General features: G+C 44.4%; 1 protein-coding gene across 2 annotated transcripts in view; it reads left to right on the top strand.

The window, feature by feature from the left end:
* Positions 1-6: 6 nt before the first annotated feature.
* Positions 7-22,942, top strand: part of SLC35F3 (solute carrier family 35 member F3) — a 113,381-nt gene continuing 90,445 nt past the window's right edge. For both annotated transcript variants that reach the window (XM_019549843.1, XM_019549844.1), the window contains exons 1-2: positions 7-115; positions 20,688-21,012. In XM_019549843.1, the coding sequence (XP_019405388.1) occupies positions 40-115; positions 20,688-21,012 (401 nt within the window). In that variant the 5' untranslated portion in view covers positions 7-39. The remainder of the gene's footprint in view (positions 116-20,687; positions 21,013-22,942) is intronic.

The following is a 22,942-nucleotide window of genomic DNA, read 5'->3' as shown; positions in this document are numbered from 1 at the left end:
CGCAGCATGTAGGCGCCCGCGGCGGCTCCAGGGCTCGCCATGAAGAAGCACTCGGCCAGGGTGGCCCCGCTCAGCGCCTGCAACAGCCCCGTGCTCACCCTCACCAAGGTGGAAGGTCAGTGTCTCCCCCGCGCGCTGGCGCAGGGCCCAGGCAGCCCGGCCGCGCCTCAAAGTGACCTTCCCGCCCCTAACTTGAGCGGGAAGTTTCCGGGAGGGGGCGAGGACTGTGCGGGGGCCTGGCTGCGGGGGGCTTGCGGGGAGGAGGGAACTGCCTGGGTTTCCTCCCGCAGCCCCGAGTCTCTGATTCAGGAAGGGTTGCAGCACCCTGGGGTGCCTTGAGAGCTCCTCGAGGGTGCTGGTGTAGCGACCCTAGGAGTGCAAATAGGATTCACGGGGAAACCTCCAAGCTTTCAAGCAGGGATCTGCAGTGTTAGAGGCGCTCTGCCCGGCTGTGGGCTTGCTTTCTGCGGGCTTCAACACCACAGACCTGCTCTGCTGTTTTTCTGTAGTCTGACAGAAGTGAAAAGGAAGGGCTGGAGGTTTCCAAGGGGTCCCTCAAGTCTCCCCAGGGGTCTCTTGAGGCTACCCAGGGGTCCCTCAAGGCTGCCCAAGGGTCCCTCGAGTCTAAAAAGCTTGAGAACAACCATCCTAGTTCCCTAACGCTGCCCTGTAGCCTTCCATCACTCTGCCCTGCCTTGGAGACCACCTAGCAGATTCTGCCTTCAGCCCCTTGTCTGTGGCTCCCTGAGGGCAACAGGGACATGCTGCACTTCATGCCAGCACCTCTGCCACAGAAACAGATAAACCCAGAGATTTTGAATAGGAATCCCCAGTGTTAAAACCAATCTGACCTGTTGTGGTTCTTGATCTTTCTGCATTCTTTGAAACAGAAGAATTACTGTAGTGTTTTTCTGTAGTCAAAAATAAGTGACTACAGAGGGCTCAGACTCCACAACGCCCTTACCAGGTAGGGAACTATTACTGCCTTCATTTCCTGACTAGGAAACAAGTACAACAGTCCAGATCCTTAAAGGTAACTCCCTTTAAGAATGAAGCACCTCAGTAGTGCTGAGAATCAGGGTAGGGAGACAAGGTAACTTGCCTAAGGCTATGCAGGAAGTCAGCAGCAGAATCAGAATTAGCACAAAGGTCTTTCAAGTCCCAGGCTTACATCATAACCACTGCCTAGTGGATGGTTGTTTGGCCTCTGTCAGTGTTGGCAAGTCGATGGGACAGAAGCACTAGATGTGGATCAGGTTGTGGTTTATCAGTAATAATAATAGCACTAATAGCTTAGAAAAAGGCATCAGCATTTGCAGAGAAAGGCAGCCAGGGACCCCTAAAGAGGTGGCACTCCTGGTGACTTGGTCCTGGAGCATGTCATGGCAGGGGATCTTGGAGTACAGCATAGGGAAGGCTGGGATGAGGGGCATTTCTAAGGAGCATAGCAGGCATCAGAGGAAGGGGGAGAGCTGGACTAAATCCTGGAACACAAGAAAGGAAGCAGAGTGAGGGTAGCCTGCCAGGAAGTCTGGCAGGAAGAGTGAGAGGGATATGGGGAAAAGATAGGAAGAGAAGGAGCCAGTCAATCTGTGAGGGGGGGGGGGGGGAAGAAGTAAACCAATTGCTAAAGGAAAGGGAGAAGGAAGAGGAGCCAGAGGGGACTGGAACTGGCAGAACTGAAAGGAAAAAGATCTTGAAGACAGTGACAGGGTGCATCTATATGTGTAATTAATTTGAAGCAATAAACTCTGGAGCAGTTTGAGATGGAGTAAACTACTCCTTGGCACAGCATCTATGATAGCAGCAATTTGAATTGGGGCAAAGCAGTTTACCCCAGGGCCACTCCTGCCCTGCTCCACCACAGGCTCCAGGTGGAGGCACTGGGTGACAGAGGACCTGGCTAGCTCACGAGGGTGCTGAAAGTGAAGAACCATGTGGCTAGGAAGGAAGCAGGAATCTGGCCTCCTTCTGGCTGGGCTGACTGGGTGCAGTTTACACCCATGGTCAACATCTAAACATTCGTTTAATCTCAAGTTAATTACTCCTCCATAAGATAGTACTGTCCCCAGCTCAATCCCTCTCACTCTTTCCCGCCACAGTACTAACTTACAGTGGTGTTAATTAGTTTACTGCAGCCTAATAGCATGACATGTGTAGATGTGTCGCTTTACACCGCAGCTAATTGGTCTACTCTGCAGTGAAGTGCACATGCAGATGCGGCCACCATGTAACATTAGGAGAAAAGAGAAAACAATAGAAACTGTGGGAGAAGAGTGATTAAAAAAAAGAAAGAGAGATGGGTGAGGAGAGAGAGATTCTTCTCTAGGGGGACTCAAAGAATAAGTGGGAAAGGATGAATGGGAGAAGAACTACAAGTGTGCGACTACAGGGAAGTAGGGAGGAAAGCCAAACAGGAAAAGAAACATTGAAAGACAAAGGAAAACAAATAGAAGAAATAGTGGAAATGGTAGAAACAGATGGACAGAAAGAGGAGAAAGGCAATAGGCTGTTGGGTAAAAAAGGGAGATAAAAAGGCTGTTTGGGAACACAAGATTAGCAGTTCAGTTGATTTAGAATACCGCCCTATTTCCTAATCAAAACATTCTCCTGGTGATGGTGCATGAGAGAAATGCACAGGAATCTCCCCACTAGCTCTTGATGGAAGAGCTTTTTTTAACAGATCACCTTAATAAAAGCAAGCCTTTTACTACTTCATCTATTAAAATACACAAATAAAAGTATGCTGAGTTATCCTATTCTCTTAGTCTCCCTATAGCTATCCCTCCATTTGCACTGTAAGCTTCTCTGGTCAGGGGAGTGTGTACACTTCCCTTTTAGTCTTGCACTACAGTTGTGCTGTACAAATAATAATAATGTATAACAAACCAGGACATTATGGCCCTGAAATGTGGGATATATCATCTGTTTTTCTCTTCAGCTCGAGTGCAGTTTTTTAAACCTGTTTAGAATGTGAAGTATTCCGATTGTCCCTGGGGCTATAAAATGAATCCCTTCAAGCCTTTTCATGCCAGCTCTGTGTATCAGCTTCCAGATTCTCTATCAGCAGGTACCAAGGTCTTTGTTGACTTAGTTGGTTTTTTCCATATTCAGTTCATATGGGCTTGATTCAGTTTTCATTGTAATCAATGACAACATTTATTTCATTAAGCAGGAAAGGTCTGAAACGTTATATGGAAACAGTTACATTCACCATTTGTGCCTTTTTTAAATAAAATCATAGACAAGTAGGGCTGGAAGGAGCCTCCGGAGCCCGACCAACTCTATGGCTAAGTACAGACAGTCAAAAAGCCCAAGGCTGAATCATTTAAGTCTTTGCAGGTTAGTCTAAGCTGCAGAGATGAAACTGAGAAACAATTGGACAGACATTCACTTTTGATTCAGGAAATGCAGCCGTATGCCTGCAGTGGCTCAGGCCAGAAACTGAGAGGTACTAGAGCACAGCTCTCTGGCACATAGCCAGCATGGGCTGTATGTTCACTTCCTCTTCCTGCTGCCCCCAAGGTCTCTGGGATTTTCAGTCCAGAATCACAGCAGCAAGACTCTGCAGGGTTGCTCATCACTTTCTCTTCATGCGTCCAGGTGCCTCTGGGATTTGTAGTCCACAGTTGTGGTCAGCAGTAAATTCATCAGGGCAGGGCATTTCTGTACTCAGGGGAAGGGAATTTTAGCCACTTCTCCAGGGAGGAAAGGTCTCTGCTTCCACCCGCCCTCACCAACCCTTCTCTGCTAGAGCAGATATAGCATAGCCCAGTCAAGGGCTGGAAAGCATGCTGGGATGCTGGAGGACTGTGATTTAACTTGAACCAGGAAGGGTTCTGGGACAGAAGTTTCATAATCCAGTTTGGTTTGACCCAAATCAGTTAAGTCTGATACTACATTCAACTAGGTTTATCTTAAACCAGTTTCAGCCATTTTGAAACTGGTTTATGTGCACTGAACTCCTGTTCTGTTAGAGGTTTAAACCAGTTTCTGATGACTTAAACCAGTTTATGTGTAACTTCTGTCCCTAGCCTATGTGAAAGCTTCTCTCTCCAGATTAATTAAACAACATATTTCCTTTAAGGTTGTTAATGGCCCCGAGCCTCTTTCCTTAAAAATTGGGGCCTTACATGTATTAAAAAGTCAGGAAGGACATAGCTCTGAAAATAAATAAACCCAAGCATACTGGGGGCAAGCTTCTTCACTCAGCCCTGAAGCTGGACCACAGCAAAGGCCTGTCCCACCCTTGTTTTGTGTGCTGGCCTCCCCTTAGCACAGCTGGATAGCTGAGAATTTTGACAATTGTATGGTGGAGTGATTGGGCAAGAGCAAGGCAATGGCAAGTGTTTGTCCTTGCTTTTGCTACTGAAAATAAATACCCCTTCCCAGATCAACACCAAAGGTACTTGGAGGAACTGGTGAAGCCTGTGGGAAGGTACCTCAGCCAAGAAGAGCTTTTCATTGATATGCATTACTGTAATGCTTTTCAGCCTTCCATCCTTCCCTCTCTCTTTCTGTACTGTAGCTATTTTGCTTTAAAAGGGAGATAAGGACTTTGTGCTCTTTCAGAAGCGTGACTGCCATTTCAAATTATTCCAGAGATTGAATCATCACCATGCACTGAGCCTGCTGTACCAGCATTTCAAAGACAACCATATCTTGTGCGTATCAGTTGGACAGGTAGTAACCGTATCCCTTTCTCTTGTGTCTGATATCACACCTATCACATTCTGTTCATTTTTTGTGCAGGTCCTGTGATGAGTAGGCTCACTATCCATTTTTTATGCTTGTTCATCTTTCTGCTGATGTTTTTATGGGCCGTCTCTGTATTGTGGCCATCTTTAAAGCTATGCGCTGTCACCCATCCCAGCCAGAGGGCCAGCTTTACCCCATTGGTACAGGGTGGTCCTATTTACTTTGATGACTATGTTCACTTCCAGGGAAGGGTAAATTATATTCCCAATCCTGTTCTCCATTTGAGGGTTTTCCAGAGAAGGGCTATGTTATTTGTCACCAGAAGCTCCAGAACATCCCCCAGCCAGAGAGATGCACTGAGGACATTATCTAATTGACCCAACTGATCTCCCTTCCTAGTCAGCATCATCCAATTCCAGGGTCCCAACAGCAGAGAAGCTGTCACTACTTCCTACTTGCTTAAGCCTCTCCTTCAAAAGGATTTTCTAGTTCTGGAGCTGTGCACTTATAGATATATTTGCAAAAGTTAGCTTGCCTTCAGGAAGGTCTGTGGACCTGTTATCATCTTCATTTTTTTTCTCTCTGATAACTGTTAGGTTATATCAGAATCTGGGCATTGTATTGAACTCAGAACAATGAAAAATAGGATACCAGTGACGTTAATGCAAAGGAGATGAAGAAACAGGATATTTTTAGTAACTCTAACTTTTGTTTGGAAATATTTCAAGATTGAGATAAGCAAAGTTATAATTTGTTCTGCTAATGAAAATCCAGAGCTGTTTATCACTACATCTGTAGTATGTAATATAACCTCAAACCATCCAAGACTTTGGGAGGTGTATGGGAACACAGAAAAAGGCAGCAAGAGAAGGGCTACCTGAAAAGCATTGTTCTGAAGCATCTAAATATACAGAGCTTCTCATATTCACGCCTTTACTTATCCCATTTTAGATAGCAGCATAATTCACAAATTGCAGGCTACAAAAGAGATGTTGCATTTATCTCAGAATAAACCATATTATCCCAGGATAAAGTGCAATTTTTTATCCTGGGACATTGCAAAGGACATCCTGGGACTGCATCACTGAATCAATGGCAAAAAGCAGCACTGCTTTCACCTGCCCAATAAACCCTGATTAGAAGGATGATGTGCGTATATGCCAATCCCAAGATACTGATATTTCTGTTCTGGGACAAACACCAGCACAGCTTATCCAAAGACAAATGCAACGTCTGTTCCTAGACACAGAGCCAAAAAAAGAATTCTGGCATCCCTGATGCATGAAAATAAGCTCCTTTATAGATATACACGTGTGTGTGCGTGCGCACACACATGTGCGCGCGCGCGCACGCACACACACACACACACACACACACACACACACTTTACTTGTAATAATTGTACCACATTTTCTCATTGCAGTTTCTTCTCATTACATTTATTACAACCACTTATGTTTTTACATTATTCAATTAATAATGAAACATTGTTTTGTTTTTGCCGTGGTTTAGCAGAAAGAATGGAAACAAAACTGGTGATTTCAGAAGCTGCTCATAATACAAGTTTTATCTGCCCTCCACAAATTATTGTATATGCTTGTCTTTGCTTAGAGCCAGATTCTGCCATGTACTGATTTGGGGTAACTCCATTGGCACCAGTGGAGTTGCTAGGGATTCATAAAATCATAAATGACTATTAATGTATCAAATAATTTCAGGTTAATTTTTCACAGGCTCATTCCCGTGGTAATTGCTGTAACAATAATACTGCATACTTCCCTAAAATCTGTTGTCAGAAAATCTTAAACAGTTTAAAATGACTCATTCCTCTCAACCCTCCTTTGTAGTAGGCAACATAATATTATCCCCATTTTACAGATGGAGCAACTGAAGCATTATGTGGTGGCACAGCTTGTGTACAATCACAACAGCACATCTGTCACATGAACAAGAATAGAACCTAAATCTCCCAATTCCTAGTCCTGTGTCTTGGCCATAATTGTGTATTTTATATCAGAAGGATGTTCTGAGGATTCAGTAAAGCTACTTCCAGTGCTGTCAGTGGACTTTGAATGAAATTTAAGTTAGTGACTGTCTCCATTTTCATAGCAAATTTCCCTTTTCAGGGAACTTTACTGCTGCATGAATATTCCTACAGACACATACTGTCTCCAGGCTTGGTCCAATGCTCACTGAAGTCATGGAGAATCTTTACACTGACTTCACTGAGCTTTGGACCAGGTTTCATGAGAACTCAACCAAAAAAATAGTGTTTTTACAAACTTTCAGAGATTTCTGCATCTGCCTCTTTATGTCACAGTTGTGAAAAGAGTAGAATTGCATTGTGGTCAGTTTAAATGCTCTTGTTTTGCTTCTGTACTTAGAAAACATTGAAGCCAAAGACCAGCTAGTGGGCAAAACCTCTCATTTTTGTATGTCTGTTAAGTATTGGTTAGTCAAATATTTGCTTTCAATGGTATAGATAAGGTTGATGCTGCCTTGAGTAGGGGATAGGGAGTTTGAAACAAATGGAGTTTAAAGTTCCCTTTCTGCTCTATTTTTCTCTCATTTTATGACACAATTACACACATGCCACTGACAGGTGGTATGACTTTTTAGTTACTATGGACTGGGACTGAACTCAAATCCCTGATGCAGGGGCAAACTGAATGGGTGGACAGCCTAAGCTTTCCAATTTCCCACAACAGTCCTGGTTAATACCGAAATGTATCTGAGCAGGTGTCTGAGAGTCTGCTGCAACAGAGTGAAGGATTTCTGTTCTACACAACACCTGCTGCCTTTCCCAAGCAACACAACATTTTCATGATGCTTAAACAGGCTCACAACAAACCTTTCTCAGTTGCTCTAGAATGATTCATTCACTTGGGATTCCAGTCAGCTAGACTTAAATCATGCCTTTGATCAAAATTAATCTAACTGTATGCTACCTCACCTGTCGTTGATGTGGGCCTAGTAAAGATCCATTATTCGTGATACATCAACCCCAAATGGCCTGTAAATAGAAAAAATAAATAAAACTACTATTATGCTGAGTTCATGCATGTACACACACACACACACACATTACTGCTGGGTAATACTAAAGTAGAAACTTTATGGCATTTGAAAGCAAGAGGATAATCATTTTTTAAAATATATCCATAATTTGTCATTTTTTCAAGGTAAATACATGTGTGAATGCATATATACAGTACAAACACAAGACAGTTTAATTTAGTCATGCCATTTAAATCTTAAAGAGGACTATTAGATTATCTTCTCTAGCCTGTTTATATCATAGTCCATTGCATTTCATCCAATTACCTTTAAATTAATTAATTCAAGGCTATCCAACTTCTAAACTCTCGAGGCTTACATGCTCTGGAGGCTGCACACAGGCTGAACCACACCAGCTGAGCCACAGGCCACTGCATCATGTACCCATTAACCCCTTTTGTACCCCCGCCATGGGTACCATGTGCCCATGTGGACATCCCCCTTCCACTCCTGCACCAGGCACCGCTCTCCCTCCCCGCCCCCTCCCCATTGCACCACACAGGCTCATGAGCTCTAACCAGAGGAGAGGGGAAGCCCAGAGACTCCAGATGTTTTGCAGCCAGAGTGATGTGGGGATTGGGCAGGAGCCTGCAGTACAACAAGGACAAGTGCAGAGCACTGCACATAGGGCGCAAAAATATCCAGCACACCTACTGGCTCGGAAGTGACCCTCTCAGCCACACAGAAGTAGAAAGGGATTTCGGAGTCATAGTGGACTCCAAGATGAACATGAGTCGTCAGTGTGATGAAATCATCACCAAAGATAACCACACTTTATTATGCATCAGTAGATGCATGACAAATAGATCCAAGCAGGTGATACTTCCCCTCTACTGGTCAGACCAAAGTTGGAGTACGGCATCCAGTTTTGGGCACCGTACTTCAAGAAGGGTGTTGATAGACTCTAGAGGGTCCAGAAGAGGACCGCTCATATGGTTAGAGGTTTACAGGACAAGCCCTGTGAGGAGAGACTGAGGGACCTAGACCACTTCAGCCTCCGCAAGAGAAGGCTGAGATGTGATCTTGTGGCCACCTACAAATTCATTAGGGGGACGCAGCAAGAGATTGGAGATGCTCTGTTCAGCAGGACACCTCTTGGGGTAACAAGGAACAATGGCCACAAACTGACAGAGAGCAGATCTAGGCTAGATATAAGGAAAAACTTCTTCATAGTAAGGGTGGCCAAAATTTGGCATGGGCTTCCAAGGGAGGTGGTGCTCTCCTCTACGTTGGGGGTCTTTAAGAGAAGGCTGGATAGGCATTTTACCCCAGCACTCCTTTCTGCCTGGGAAGGGGGTCAGACTCTATGATCTGTTGAGGTCTCTTCTGATCCTAGCATCTATGAATCTATGACACTTAACCCCTTGTGGACCTCATGTGATTTGTGGGCCAGCAGTTAGACAGTACTTAATTCAAGAATTCATCTAAAATATTAAACCAATTAGAAAGTAATTAAGAGCTCATGTATTTCACTCAAACATTTCTCCAACACAAAGTGAGACCCAGATTTGTGAAAAGCAAAAATTCAGTCCAAAAAGTCTACCCTATATTAGTTTTGTATAGGCAAAGACTGCTGACTCCTCATCCTTAAGCTCAAGGAATCTCCAAATATAATCATTTTTGGCAAATATCATTATAGACAATAAGAGTCTTCGAATTTTTCTACCAAGATGTCAGTCAGTGATAAAGGAAGGGTTATAAAATGCTGTAATGGCCCAACACAGGAGCAGTACAAAAAACTCTTCCATTTTCTACTGTTCAAGTATATAAACAATATTGCAGATCTGTTTCTTTGTTGTGTGCTGGCACCAATGAAGTATAAATGGCAATATATCAAGCTGCTGCTGTAACTCAGCTGAAGTACTGGGAAAGGAACCACTCTGTGTCTCTCTCCTTAAACTCTGGCCTCGATCAATATTCCACAGGAAGCAGACATCTAATAGATAATGGAGCAGGTTTGCTCCAGACTCCCCATTGGATACTGTTGGCATAGACACTACCATTATGCAGTGGCAGAAAGGAAGTGGCATTTTAGTAATTCGGGATGCTCATAACCTTCTTCCTAACATTCAGGGCATGTGTTCAGTCAAGGTTCCTATGAAAAGCATAACAAAACTTTAAAATAACAGGTACTGGCATAAATTCTAAGACGAGTGATGCTGAAACTCTTACATTTTAGTACTGGAACCAGCAGCACTATGTGTTCATATAACAAGATACACTTTGAACCTTCTTGGAGCAATAGGACTAAATCTGGACCAGATTCACTGTTTCTGGACTACTAATATTACATTAGCCAGATAATGTACTATGTGAATAATAGCCAGTGAGCTCTCACATATGAGATTGTAGTAAGAATATGCAGTTAATGCCAGAAAGCTATATAATTCAACATAAAAAGTTAGGTAGCCCAACCCTAACATAATTTTAAAACCTCAGAATCTGTCATTTCTGTGGTCACCTCAGTTTCCATGTTTCAGTTTTTAACAAAGAAGGAAATGTGCTCTTCCTGAAAACATAAGAGTTTAATGTCCCTAACCGACTGAAACAAATGGGAAATTTTGGGCTACCAAAAGAGCTATGAAAGGAGAGCAAGAAAATAATTTTAGATAGAAACTAGAATCTTTGCAGATTAGTATCCATTTGCTCTGTCACTCAGGGTGACTTCGTGCTAAGAAAAAGCTAAGTGAATCTAGCTTTTTCCTAATAAATTTAATTCCTGATGAGTTTTCAGAGGATGATAGTCTAGTGTGGCTGCAGCATACAGATCAGAAGGGTTCTTTTTGAGTGTTCAGTGGATACAAGACATATGGTACATGTGCACATGCAGCCAATCCAGCCAAGATGAGCCTGCCAATTTGTCAAGTCCAATTTAAATGTCTAACAGTTAGCTGTTTTAAGAATCTTGTCCTGAAATATAGACGGTTAACAAGGTGTTGTGGATTGTTTCATTGGCAGTTCAGCCATCTAGCTTCACTAATATGCATAGTGAAAAGGAGTCAAAAGGCAACATGTGAGAAACTGGTGGACTATAGAATTAAGAGCTGTTAGTCCTCAAAAAAAAAAAAAATCAGAAAATTGCGTGAAGTTTGAAGTGGTTAGATCCCAAACAAACAGCTGCTGTAGAAATGGTTAAGACACAGAAACAATGTAGCTACTGTTTGTTTTCTTTACTTTTTAAGATTGTTTTGCCCTTGATTAATTGTGCAATCAATAGAGTCTCCTCTACCAGCATGAACTTGTATGCCTCTATAATGAGCACGATGTAAATGCCTGGGTGGATGGATAGCCTTCATCAAAGATGAAGCCATTTCTTGAGAGAGATGTTTTCTTGCTCATGCAGTGATCAAATTGTTGGCTAATCAATGTAACAGTTTCTTGCAAAGAATCCAGTCATTTTTATAGTGCCAGAAACAGTCATCTCTACTCTCTAGAACTTGCTGCAGCCTGAAATCCTGGCAGACTCAAGCAAGATGTTTGCACCGAAGTACCGCACTGAGAATGGAATTATGTCCTAATGAAAATTCTGCTTCTACATTTCAGGAAGAGTGAAATCTTAGCCCCCTTTAAGTTGATAGCAAAGCTTACATTGACTTGATTAATGATTGCTTTCCAAGTTCATTTTTAAATACACTAACGACTGCCAAGTCCTCTAGTTCAATTACAATTTTAATCCAAGAATGGAAAAAAAATTAAAATTGAACTTTCAGGCCAAACTGTCTCAGATGTGTATCCTACCTGAACTATAAGCTTCATAACTTCCATCTCAAAATTAGAGTTATTCCTCAAACCATTTATTCATAACTACATCACTTTCAAAATAGAAATGATCATATTATGATGAGCAAGTAACCTAATGCCTTTTTATTAATTCAGAACTTTTATCTTACTTTATGATTAAAAGAAAAAAGGACAGTATCAGAAAAAAGAAGGTTGCCAAATTCACAGCCAAAAGATAGTGCCTTTAATTACGCCTACTTCAGAGCAGTAGTTTTAAAATAATTTTAAAGCATGTGCCTCTGGGGATAAATTAAACAGTCCCTTTTTAACACGATTGGCCAACTGTTTCAGCTGGAATCTGGTAAGTTATCAACACTCCCCACTCTCACAAATTAGAATATGTATTTCCAGGATAAATATCTTTCAATATGTGATAGGTAAAGAAGGAATATATAAAGACAGAATGGGAAACAATGCAAATTTAGCAAGTTTTTCTAATTTAAATTTGTTTGCACCTTATATTTTCCCTTTAGAAATCAGTGTCATATAGGAGACAATATTTTGCTATTTTTCATTAGAATAGGTGAATCAGTATTTCCCTAATGAAATGTGTTATTTCTGTTATCTCTTTAGTGTTTTCTGTGACACAGAAATATTGGTAAGAAACATTGGGCTAGATTCACAAGACATTTAGGTGTCTCACTGATGTTCTTTGCAGCACCTATTTGGTGCCTAGCTGTCTGTCTACTAGAATTTACTATATCCAAGTTAAGTGTCTAGGCTCCCTTGATAGTGTGCAGGGAAAATTAGGCACCTCAGTATAGGATCTCCAAAAAGCCAGCAAGCAAATCTGCTTTAGGTACTCAATTAAAAGCACTGAGCAGATGGGTGTGTTTTAACCCCTCCTGAGATTGGAGTGCCTTACTTTGGGCTACAAGGATGTGCCTTCCTCCATTTTGAATTCACTGTCCAGAATCTTTACTTGGACATAGGTACCTGCTCTCAAAATGCAAGAAGTCAGTCTTTCTCTCAAAATATAGGGTTGGAAGTAGAGGGAGAGTGGGGGCAGGCTGACACCAAAAACCTAGTGATTGGATCACTCTGACAAGATATAGGGATGTAGGGGACCCACATGTCTTTGGCTTGAGGAAATCTGAACCTACATCTTTGACCTCCTAAAAGAGTGTCTTAACCACTGAGCTCTTTGGTGTTAGGATCTTGGGAGGGGTGGATCACTCTTCATCTCTACTGTTGAAACTGGACAAGTAAATTTTCTTTGTGCAAGAGAGGGGGTGACTCTATAGCCACTGACTAGGTCACTCACTTGAATGAAGGAAAACTTTGGTCCTGCTCCTTGTCCTAGTGAATACTTAATATAAATATAATACACTACTGAAATGCAGGAGAAAAAGGAACAGCTATTTTTAGATCCCAAGGCGGATGAGGCATAAAATAGGAACTTAAGATAGACTACCTGGACTGAGACATTTCTGGGTATGCTTGGAAGCAGCCCTTTTAGCATCTAGGGAGCTTCACTGTTGAAAATATAGGACATTATGAATTTTAGAAACTTCTAAAGCTAGGCAGCAGCTGAGTTGGAACTAAACTTCTGAGGATCTAAATTTGCTACTGAGGATCTAAATTTGGACAATTAGATACTTAAGTCCTTTTTCAGATCTAGCCTTTAGTCCCCTCCTACAAAAAATCCTGGAAATATAAATACTATATAGTTATTATATTTAGTATATTATATTTATATTATACTAAATGTTTAGTATATTTAGTAAGTACAAACTATATATGTCTCCTATACTTGTGTAAGTACATGCCTGTCCATTTTTAGGACATGGTGAGGGCACTCCTTAATTTTGGGAATCCTGTGTTTCAGTCCCTGCTTCACTGAATACTAAATATAAAATAATCCATCGGCTGCTGTGACCAGGATAGCCATCAAGGGCTGAACACTGGGCATGCATCTACACATGCAGGGATGCAGGAGCAGATTTGCTGCTCCTAGCAGCAGATTACTCCTGTTCCCTGCAATCCTGCACTGGACTCCTGGAGCAGCCAGGAAGAGCTCTAAGTTCCCGCTGGGTGCTAGCCCAGGAGACAGCTGTATCCTGGAGAGGGCTGAGACAATGCTCTTTGCCCCCAGGACCTGCCTGCTGCCAGGGTGGACTCCACTGGAGCCCAGGTGGGGACAATATCCCCTTGCTCCAGCAGCAGGGAGCTCACAGCCTCTGCTTCAGGATTGTGTGGCCCAGGCTGGCAGATCCTTATCTTCCAGCCTCTACTGCATGATTGTGGAGCTGGGGATGGGAGATCTTTATCTCCTAATGCCAGCTCCATGGTCATGGGGCCAATGCTGGGAGATCCTTCTCTCCCAGCACCAGCTCCGCAGTTGCAGAGACAGTGCTGGGAGATTCTTCTCTCCTACTGCCAGCTCAGAGATTCATGCCAGCTAGTCTTCTGGAAGACCAACAAGAGATTTCTACACACTTTAAAAGAGGGTGTTGGTGTATATAGTCCCCTATGCCACAGCAGCTCCAGAAAGATATCTGTCTATCAAGGGAAGTTCAGTTCCCACTAAATAACCTGAATCAGGTAAGAGGGTGTAGACCTAGCCTCTATTGTTTTGAGCTCTGACCTCTTGACATGGGTACAGGATCCTCAGTCTAGGTCAAGGTGTGATACTTTTCAGACTGGTTGGTCAGCATCACACAATACCTGCCACTGATTGGGTCTAGAAGTTGAGGTCAGGAGGGCTATTTAAGATAGAAGCTCTCCAGGAAGAGCAGGGAGGCATGTTGGGTGTTTTACACAGCAACTTGAACCTCTGCAACTCTCTGTCTCTCTTCTGGGATGCTGAAGTGAGTAAATTACCAGAAACTTAACTAAAAAGGTAGCCTACAGTAATTTACAAGTGTATTATCAGGACTGTTCTGTTTGCTCGGGGTTATTCTTTTGATAGTTCTCTGACATGTATCCTTCCCAAGCCTACCCTCTCTACCCAATAAAACTATCCATTATAGCAAGCTTTGTGGTACATGCTTGAGAGGTGTTTGGATACGCCCTTATGCTCCCTTTGCTCGGATGACTAAGGGAGGCTACTTTCTGTGCCTTAGGTTAAAGGAAGCACCCCAAGATTTCAGAGTGGGTCAAGCACCCTCAAGGTTTACAAGGCCTGTGTACCCTGGGGGGCATAGGGTCCAAACAAAGACCAGACCCTGGGTGGTGGCAGCGATTACCCCAGGCTTGCAGGTGTGCTCCAGGAAGGGGGCCGGCTTGACCTAAGTGCCCCAGGAAAGGCACTCTAGGCTTGGTTTGACCAGGTGCAGTGAGGTGGGTGCTTCAGCAGAGGAGTGCCCCCTACTGGCCTGCCACACCACCAAATTCCAAAGCCTCACATGGCAGATCAGAACTGGGCCATGCCCCCTCCCCCAACATGGCCAGATCAGAGCTGGGCCATGCCTCCTTTTCCCCACAGGGCTGGCCCACCCCGCTGATCCCATGAGTCACTGGATCAGAGCCAGAGCACACCCTTTCCCCCTGCAGGGCCAGCTCAAGATCCCCTTCCACCATGCAGCTGGATCAGGACCAGGTTACCCCCTGCCTCTTTCTACACAACCAGATGGGGCCCTGCCATGCATGTTGGGTTGGAACCACTAGCTGGATCTGGCCCATGGGTGGACTGGGCACTGTCTGTCCCCTCATTGGGCCAAAAAAAGGTTGAGCACCACCGCTCTAGGTGAGTAGTCTAACTACTAAGTATTCGGTAAAAGGGTGGAAGAGGATACCACCATCTCCTCTATCCATCTTCTTAAAAAAAAAAAAAGGCTGAAATGCTTAATCCCAGGAGACTTTTTGGCAATAGCATTACTAGGGTAGGGTGGCCTAGCAGTCGACCCAGGCATCAACTTGGGAAAGAGGCAAAAGCATATTAGCTGCTGGGAGTCTGGGCACCAAGTTAAATACTGTGATTTCCATTAGCTATCTACAGCATGAGAAAGTTAGGAGCTATTGTTCCAGCATCTGAATCACTTTTGTAGGTCTAGTCATGAAGCTTAGATTAGCAAAGAAATTAAAGTACCTGAACCCTGTTGATTTCAACGGGAATTGGCTGTCTAAATATCTTTGATGATTTGCTCCTAAGTGTGTACACAGAATTACAGGAAAAACAAAGCAAGAACCTTACCTCTTACACATCTACCTGGCAAAATAATTTTACTCCAGTTCAAAATATTGGGAAATCACTGCCCAGAGACAGTGAATCCAACATAATATGAAAGTATTGCTGGCTGGGCAAGCACAAAACTGGTCTGGTGTGTAGGACAAAGCCTATAGAACCATACAAATAGTGCCTGAAAAGCTTATTTCACCTCAATATTTAGAGGAATATGAAAGAAGGCATAACATTCACTAGGGTTCACAAAGCATTTGGTGCTGGAATGATGAGGACTATAGGAAAGCTGTAAAGGACATTAGTACTCCATGCTGAACAGAAAATAAGGCACAGAAACTACACATTCAGTGTTGAAGTAAAAAGATGGATACTGTATTTACTCAAATCTAAGATGAGGTCACCCCGCTAATCAACATGAGGGGAAAAAAACCTCATCTTATATTCACATACAAAGCAGAGGGGGGAGCAGGTGGCTTCTGTGGCTCTGAGCCCAGGTTGGGGCCAGACTCAGACCCACAGCAGCCGCCTGATCCCTTCTCCCATCATTCCACTTGCCCGCTACGGCTTCTGCCCCCCGCCTTCCCTTTTACTGTCAGGTGCAGCTGAGCTCTGGTTCAGGCAAGGAGCTCAAGGAAATTTTGTCCCCTTCCCAGCCAGCCAGATGTGCTGGCACTGGTGCATGGCCCAGCAAGGGTTGAGCTTCCACGGGCTATGTTCTTGGAGGGAGCAGAGCCCAAGCAACATCTGACAGGAAGATGTCAGAGGTTGTGGGGAGTGGTGAAAAAGGGACAGAGGCTATGGGGTGCAGGGGTCTCGGGGGGGGAGGGCAGGAAGGCTGTAGGGGGAAAAAGTGGGGAGAACAGAGGGCAAGGTGGCCACCTGACCCCTCCAGCCACTATTTTCTTTGATGTAGCAATGAAGGGGGTGAATTTACAACAGCCCTCCAATAATTAGATTCTACATCTGGAAAATGATAATAAATTTATAATATTTTTAATATAGAGAGTCTAATTATTGGGGGGTCATCTTAAGTCCAGAGCTGACTTAGATTTGAGTCAATACAGTTTCATGGTTTCATAGTAGTTTGGGGTCAGAAGGGACCTGAACAGATTATCTAGTCTAACCTCCCACCACTGGCTGGAGCACACATTGGGATCACACGGCCCCAGACAGGTGTTCATCCAACCTCTTTTTGAATTTACCCAAGGTAGGAGTGAGGACCACTTCCCTAAGAAGTTGGTTCCAGATCCTAGCCACCCTAACAGTGAAATAGTGCCTCTTAATCTCTAACCTGAACATATTCTCCAGCAGCTTCTGGCCATTGTTCCTTGTCACCGCAGGTGCTGCTGGGGGAATAGGGCCCTTCCTATTTGCTGCTGATCTCCCCTAACAAGTTTGTAGGCAGCCACCAAATCCCCCCTCAGCCTCCGTATGCTGAGGCTGAACAGGTTCAGGTCCCTCAGCCTCTCCTCATAGGGCCTGCCCTATTGCCCTCCAACCAAGTGAATGGCCCTCCTCTGAACCCTCTCAAGGCAGGCCACATCCTTCTTAAAGTGCAGTACCCAGAACTGGATGCAGTACTCCAATTGTGGCCTGACCAATGTCACATGGGGGTGGGGGAGTGTCACCTCTCTGGACTGGCATGAGATGCATCTTTGGATGCATGACAAGGTATGGCTGGCTTTGCTGGCTGTGGTCTGGCATTGGTGGCTCATGTTCATCTTGGAGTCAGTAATGACTCCAAGATCCCTTTCCGCCTCTGTGCTCACAAGCAGGGAGCTCCCCAGCTTGTATGTATGCTGTGGATTCCTTCTCCCCAGGTGCAGCACCCTGAATTTATCTACATTTAACCCTTCCTGTTACCATCCGCCCATTTCTGTAGTCTGTCTAAATCTAATTGCAGCCTCTCTCTCCCTTCGAGCATGCCTACCTCTTCCCACATCTTGGTGTCATCGGCAAACTTGGACAACGTGTTTTCCACCCACTCGTTCAAGTCGCTGATGAAGATGTTGAACAGTGTAGGCCCCAGGACTGAGCCCTGGGGGACCCCACTGTTCACATCCCGCCAGGTCGAGTACAACCCGTTGTGAGGGAATGGGGCCTAGGAACGGCCATGTACTCCCTAGTGCCCCCTACCATCACTCAAGGTGATTCAGCACCCTCTAGTTCTCGCCTGCCATGTCTTTGATGACAATTAGTTCAGAAGGGAGGCTGCCTTTTATTCCCTAGTGGACGGTGTGAGTGTTACCACCCCTACTCCATATGGGGTGCCTCAGCACACCCCTGCCTTAAGGGCAATGCGTGCCTCCTACCTCCCCTTTAGCACGCCCCAAGCCTCGCAGCTGTTCCTTGGACTTTGTTTGGGTCCCCTGCCCTTCGGTGCCCTCTCCGGCGCCCCTCAGGCTCGTCCTGCCCTGGTGCCCCTTTCTGGCACCCTGGGCTTGTCACCCACCTGGCGCCCCTCTCCAATCTTCCTGGGCCTGTCCTGCCAACTGGCAGTCCCTCTACTGGTGCCCCTGGGTCAGTCACGTGCCTATCGCCCCTCCACCAGCACCCCCAGGCCGGTTAAGCAACCTGCACCCTGATACCGGCGCCCCTGGGCCTGCCGTGCCCAGGCCTCACCCCACTGGGCCTGTCTTGCGGCTTCTCCCGCCACTCCTCGCCCTATCTGGAGCCTCTCACCCCCCTCCCGGGCGTTTGCCACACTTCCCGGGCTTCTCGCCCCCTCTGGGGCCTTGCGCCGCACCTCTCGGCGCAAACCACTGTGCCCCACCTCTTGGCGCAAACCGCTGTGCCCCACTGGGCACCGGGAACCCCCAAGCTACTGGGGAGCCCCCGTGAGGCCTCCTCACACCCCTACAGCCTCACCCGGTCCTCCAGGGTAACTATAACCGAAACTCGAGCCAACTGGCTACAACACAAACAACACAGAGCCTCCCCACTCATAACGTAAACTCCAAGCCCCTCTAGGGCTCCCAACCCTACCTCCCTTTAGGGTGTTCTCATCCCTAGCATCATCACAGCCAGTCAGCAATGTAAGGCTGCAATCACCAACTCAGGCCACTCAGCTCTGCCACAGAGCTCCTGCTTCTGCAGCTGCCAGAAGGGAACTGCTCTCTAGGCTCTGGCCCAGGCTGTTTATAAGGCCTAGCCCTGCCCCCTTCTGGACACCTGACCTGCCTGGTTGCCACGGTAACCAACACCTGAGCTTCCCCATTGATTGGCGGCACTCCTTACTTCCTTTCCTTAAGGCACAGAGCACCTCAGTACTCCTGTGACACTTATCCACCACCACTGTCTGGGTGCACCCCATCAGCTAATTTTTGACCCATCCAAGTGTATAGGCATCAATGCCACAGTCACTCAATTTATTAATGAGAATGGGGTGAGAGACAGTGTCAAAGGCCTTCTTAAAGTCCAGAAAGATTATGTCCATGGCGACATCATCATCCAGGGATTTAGTTACCTGGTCATAAAAGGCAATCAGGTTGGTCTGGCAGGACCTGCATTTGATGAACCCATGTTGATTTCCCCTGGGCATGATCTCCCCTGCTGGCCCCTCACAGATGTGATCCTTGATAATTTTTTCAAAGATTTTCAAGACCGATGTGAGGTTTATAGGTCTATAGTTTCTTGGGTCCTCCTTTCTCCCTTTCTTATAAATGGGGACCACATTAGCTAGTTTCCAATCTCCGGGCACCTGGCCCATGGACCATGATCACTCATACAGCTGGGCCAAGGGCACAGCAATGACCCCCACCAATGGTTGTCTCACTCATTGAACTATCTAGAGATTGAAATATCCTTGCTCTTTACCCTCAGCCATCACATTTTTTATGTCTGTATGTGAATGAAACTGATGCCCAAAGCTTTCAAAACAGTCTCTTGTATCTTAAACAGAGCCAGAGTAAGATAAATTGCAGAAAATGGTCTCATTTTTTCAAGGGGCTGAGCTCTTCCTGAAATGACTTGAAGTCCTTAAGCACCTGGGAGTTGAAAGCATATGGTATCATATGAGACCATTTCTTGGTTTAGTAGTAATACATCATCCACTGAAACTGGAGGAATATAGGCTAATTGTCATGCAGCTTTATTCAAGCCAAAAAATAAAACTAGAAATCAATTCTGCAAATGTAGCCACTTAAATTGCATACTGCATACCCATGTTTGATTATTTAAATGAGCATATTTGCATGACCATCTACACAGTTTAAAAACCTGCCTGCTGATATGGCCAATGAGTTTGCATGCTATTTTTAAGGCATTGGTGTTTGAAAACTGGTTTCTCCAAGTGAAATTCTCATCTCAGTTGCACCAGTATCAGGTTGAAAACATTGTGCTTGATCCTCAGGCATAGCTGAGCCCTGTTTGGTTCAGGATTCAAATTTTCATGGCCAGGTGAAAGTGCCTAGGTCTAGAAGCCTCTGAGTTGCTCTAAGTTCCACCAGCTTGATAACAACCTCTAAAACGTGTTTGTTAACCAAGGATTACTGGATTGCAGTGATACTTCAGCTGCAATCACCACACAAGTACAATACACTTATTCCACAGTATCACCAGTACAGCTGTACAATTAAACAAACTGCCCCAATTCTTTCAAGAGAAACACCATGCTGAAAAATATATACCATTCTAAATCTTTCAAGACAGTCTGATTGCCAGTGTTCCTGTTATTTCCTGTTTGTTATTAAACTTAACAGCACAGAATTCATTATTTTACATATAGTAGCAGTATTAGCAACAGTACTTTCATATATCTTGTCATATAATGACAGCCAAACCTGCCATTTCACTTTCCATTTTCCCCTGTTGCTCCTAATCATAAAGGTGGTAATTTTTATGTAAATGACATAAATGCACCAGTTGCTTTAGCCTGATTTAAGATGAGCTGTCTTTTGTGGCAAGATCTGTATTTCATTGATGTTGATGACAGAACTTGCCCCTGGACTTGAAAAGGGATCAGGATGTGGTTCTAGGAAAGTGAAACGCTGCATAGAATTCTTCAATAATCCTTGCATTTTCTTCTCAGGGGATGAGTGCTCCCGGGAATCTCCAGCCCCAGCAGAAGCACAAGTGCAAGCTGGAGTGGAAGGCGGCGGAAGAGTGAATCGCTGCTGTTGGAAATGCTCTGTGACCCAACTGAAGAAATTTTTCTGGGGTGTGGCAATGGTCCTGGGGGTCTGCTCTTCCTGGTCAGGTTCAACACAGCTGGCAAAACTGACCTTTCAGAAATTTGACGCACCCTTCACTCTGACATGGTTTGCAACAAACTGGAACTTTTTATTCTTTCCTTTGTATTATATTGGACATGTTTTTAAGTCAGCTGAGAAGCAAACTCCAAAGCAAAGGTACAGGTAAGTAAACTTGGCATTTTTGATCTTGCTTTTGTGACACTTGAACATGTGGTACCACTACACAGACATTTTATTCAGGTCAGCTTGTTAAATTAGTCTTGCCTGCTTTCCTCTTCAACACTGTTAACATAGGTTAAGAATTCATTACTTAAGGCACGTAAGCTGTGAGGTTTTCATTCATTACTTAAGGCACGTAAGCTGTGAGGTTTTCATTCTTTTTCAGTATTATTATTCTTTATTTGAGTTTGTACTGACAATCAGAATTGCAGGATTATTTCCAATGCTGATATTACAAGGCATGTCATTGAAGTCTGCACCTTGATTTGTAACCTTTTAGGGATTTCTCATCTTAACTTGTTGTTACAACACTTATTGATTTAACTCAGTTCAGTGAAACTACCCAATAATCTTTGCAGCTAATTTTATTGTAATCTCTTGGCCACAGTGAGATGGCAGAGCAACGTCTTCTAAAATTAACCAATTATATTATATTGACTTGACACATCCCTTTCATCCCTAGACATCTAGGACTAAATTCTGATCCCAGCTATATTTGCTTGATCCCATTTATTTCAATAAGATAGCACAAGTATAAAGGAGAAGAGAATTTGAGCAATGATGGACCTTCTTCATGGCCAGACCCCTAAGTATGCGGCATATCATCTGAGTTCTTATTGCCTATCTCCCATTAGCTTCATCTTGGGTTTAAGGTTATTGTAGCAGTCTCTAAAATTTGACCTCATCTGGATTGCTCCTCCAGCCCTATTACTGAATCTTTCACTTTTCTTCTAACATTAGCAAAAACTTGCCTGGTAAACTGTCTAAATTCTAAGAGTAAAATACCCCATGTTGCATAATGTATTCTCCCCACTATCCCAGTGGTGCTTTGTGTAGTTTGTTTCTATGCTAGAGTTCAGTATTACTTTATATAAATAACCTCCTGTAAGTTCGTGTTAGAAAGGTACACATATTAGTCTTAACAGTACTCTGATATTTTTCATAAGAATTAGGAATCTAACTGGTCCCCTGCAGACATGGGATGCCAGGGTCAGAGACCTACCTGATACTTGTGTAACCTTTCTGCCAGGCCAGGTCCAGTGTAAGGGCTGGGCTCAAATTTTTAATTTTTTTAATTTTTTTTTTTTTTGGGGGGGGGGGTTGATTGGAGCCCCCACCCAGAAACCTGAGAAAAATCTTGGGGGTCCTAAAAGAACAACCCTCCCACTCTCATAAGCAATTTTGTAACAAGAAAAATATAGTAGTTTATTAAAGATAAATGAAAATTAACTAAATCTTATCAACCTCCAACCCCAACTGTTAAGCACCCCAGTTATCTAATATCTCAGAATACCAAACAACAACCTAAATACCAAGCAACATACTAACCAACAAACTCCATGGGTGTCTTAGTTTCATTTACAGCCTCTTAGGATCATTGCCTCTCACCACATGAGATTGCTGCCGCTCAGGGGTGCCCACTGATGCTTTGAAGAGCACTGGAGACTGCTTACAGTTCATGGAATCATAGAATCATAGAAGTAGGGTTGGAAGGGATCTTGTAGATCTTCAAGTCTGATCCTCTGCCTGGGCAGGAGAAAAACTGGGCTCAGATGACTCCAGCCAAGGCATCAAGCCTCTTCTTAAAGACCCCCAGGGTAGGAGCCAGCACCACTTCCCTTGGAAGTTGGTTCCAGGTCATAGCTGCCCTATGAAGTAGTTCTTACGGATGTCTAATCTAAACCTACTCTCCAACAAATTATGGCCATTCTTCCTTGTTATGCCAGGGGGCGCTAGGGGAAACAGGTCTCTCCCAAACCCTTCTGGTCCCCCCTAGTGAGTTTATAGACGGTCACCAGGTCCCCCCTCAGCCTTCTCTTGTGAAGGCTGAACAGGTTCAGGTCCCGCAGTCTCTCATTGTAGGGTCTGCCCT

This window comes from Crocodylus porosus, unplaced genomic scaffold, assembly GCF_001723895.1.
Source record: "Crocodylus porosus isolate Cpor-Errol unplaced genomic scaffold, CroPor_comp1, whole genome shotgun sequence".
Lineage (NCBI taxonomy): Eukaryota > Metazoa > Chordata > Crocodylia > Crocodylidae > Crocodylus > Crocodylus porosus.
Note: the sequence above shows the minus strand (reverse complement) of the source record. Positions and strands in the feature narration are given on the sequence as shown.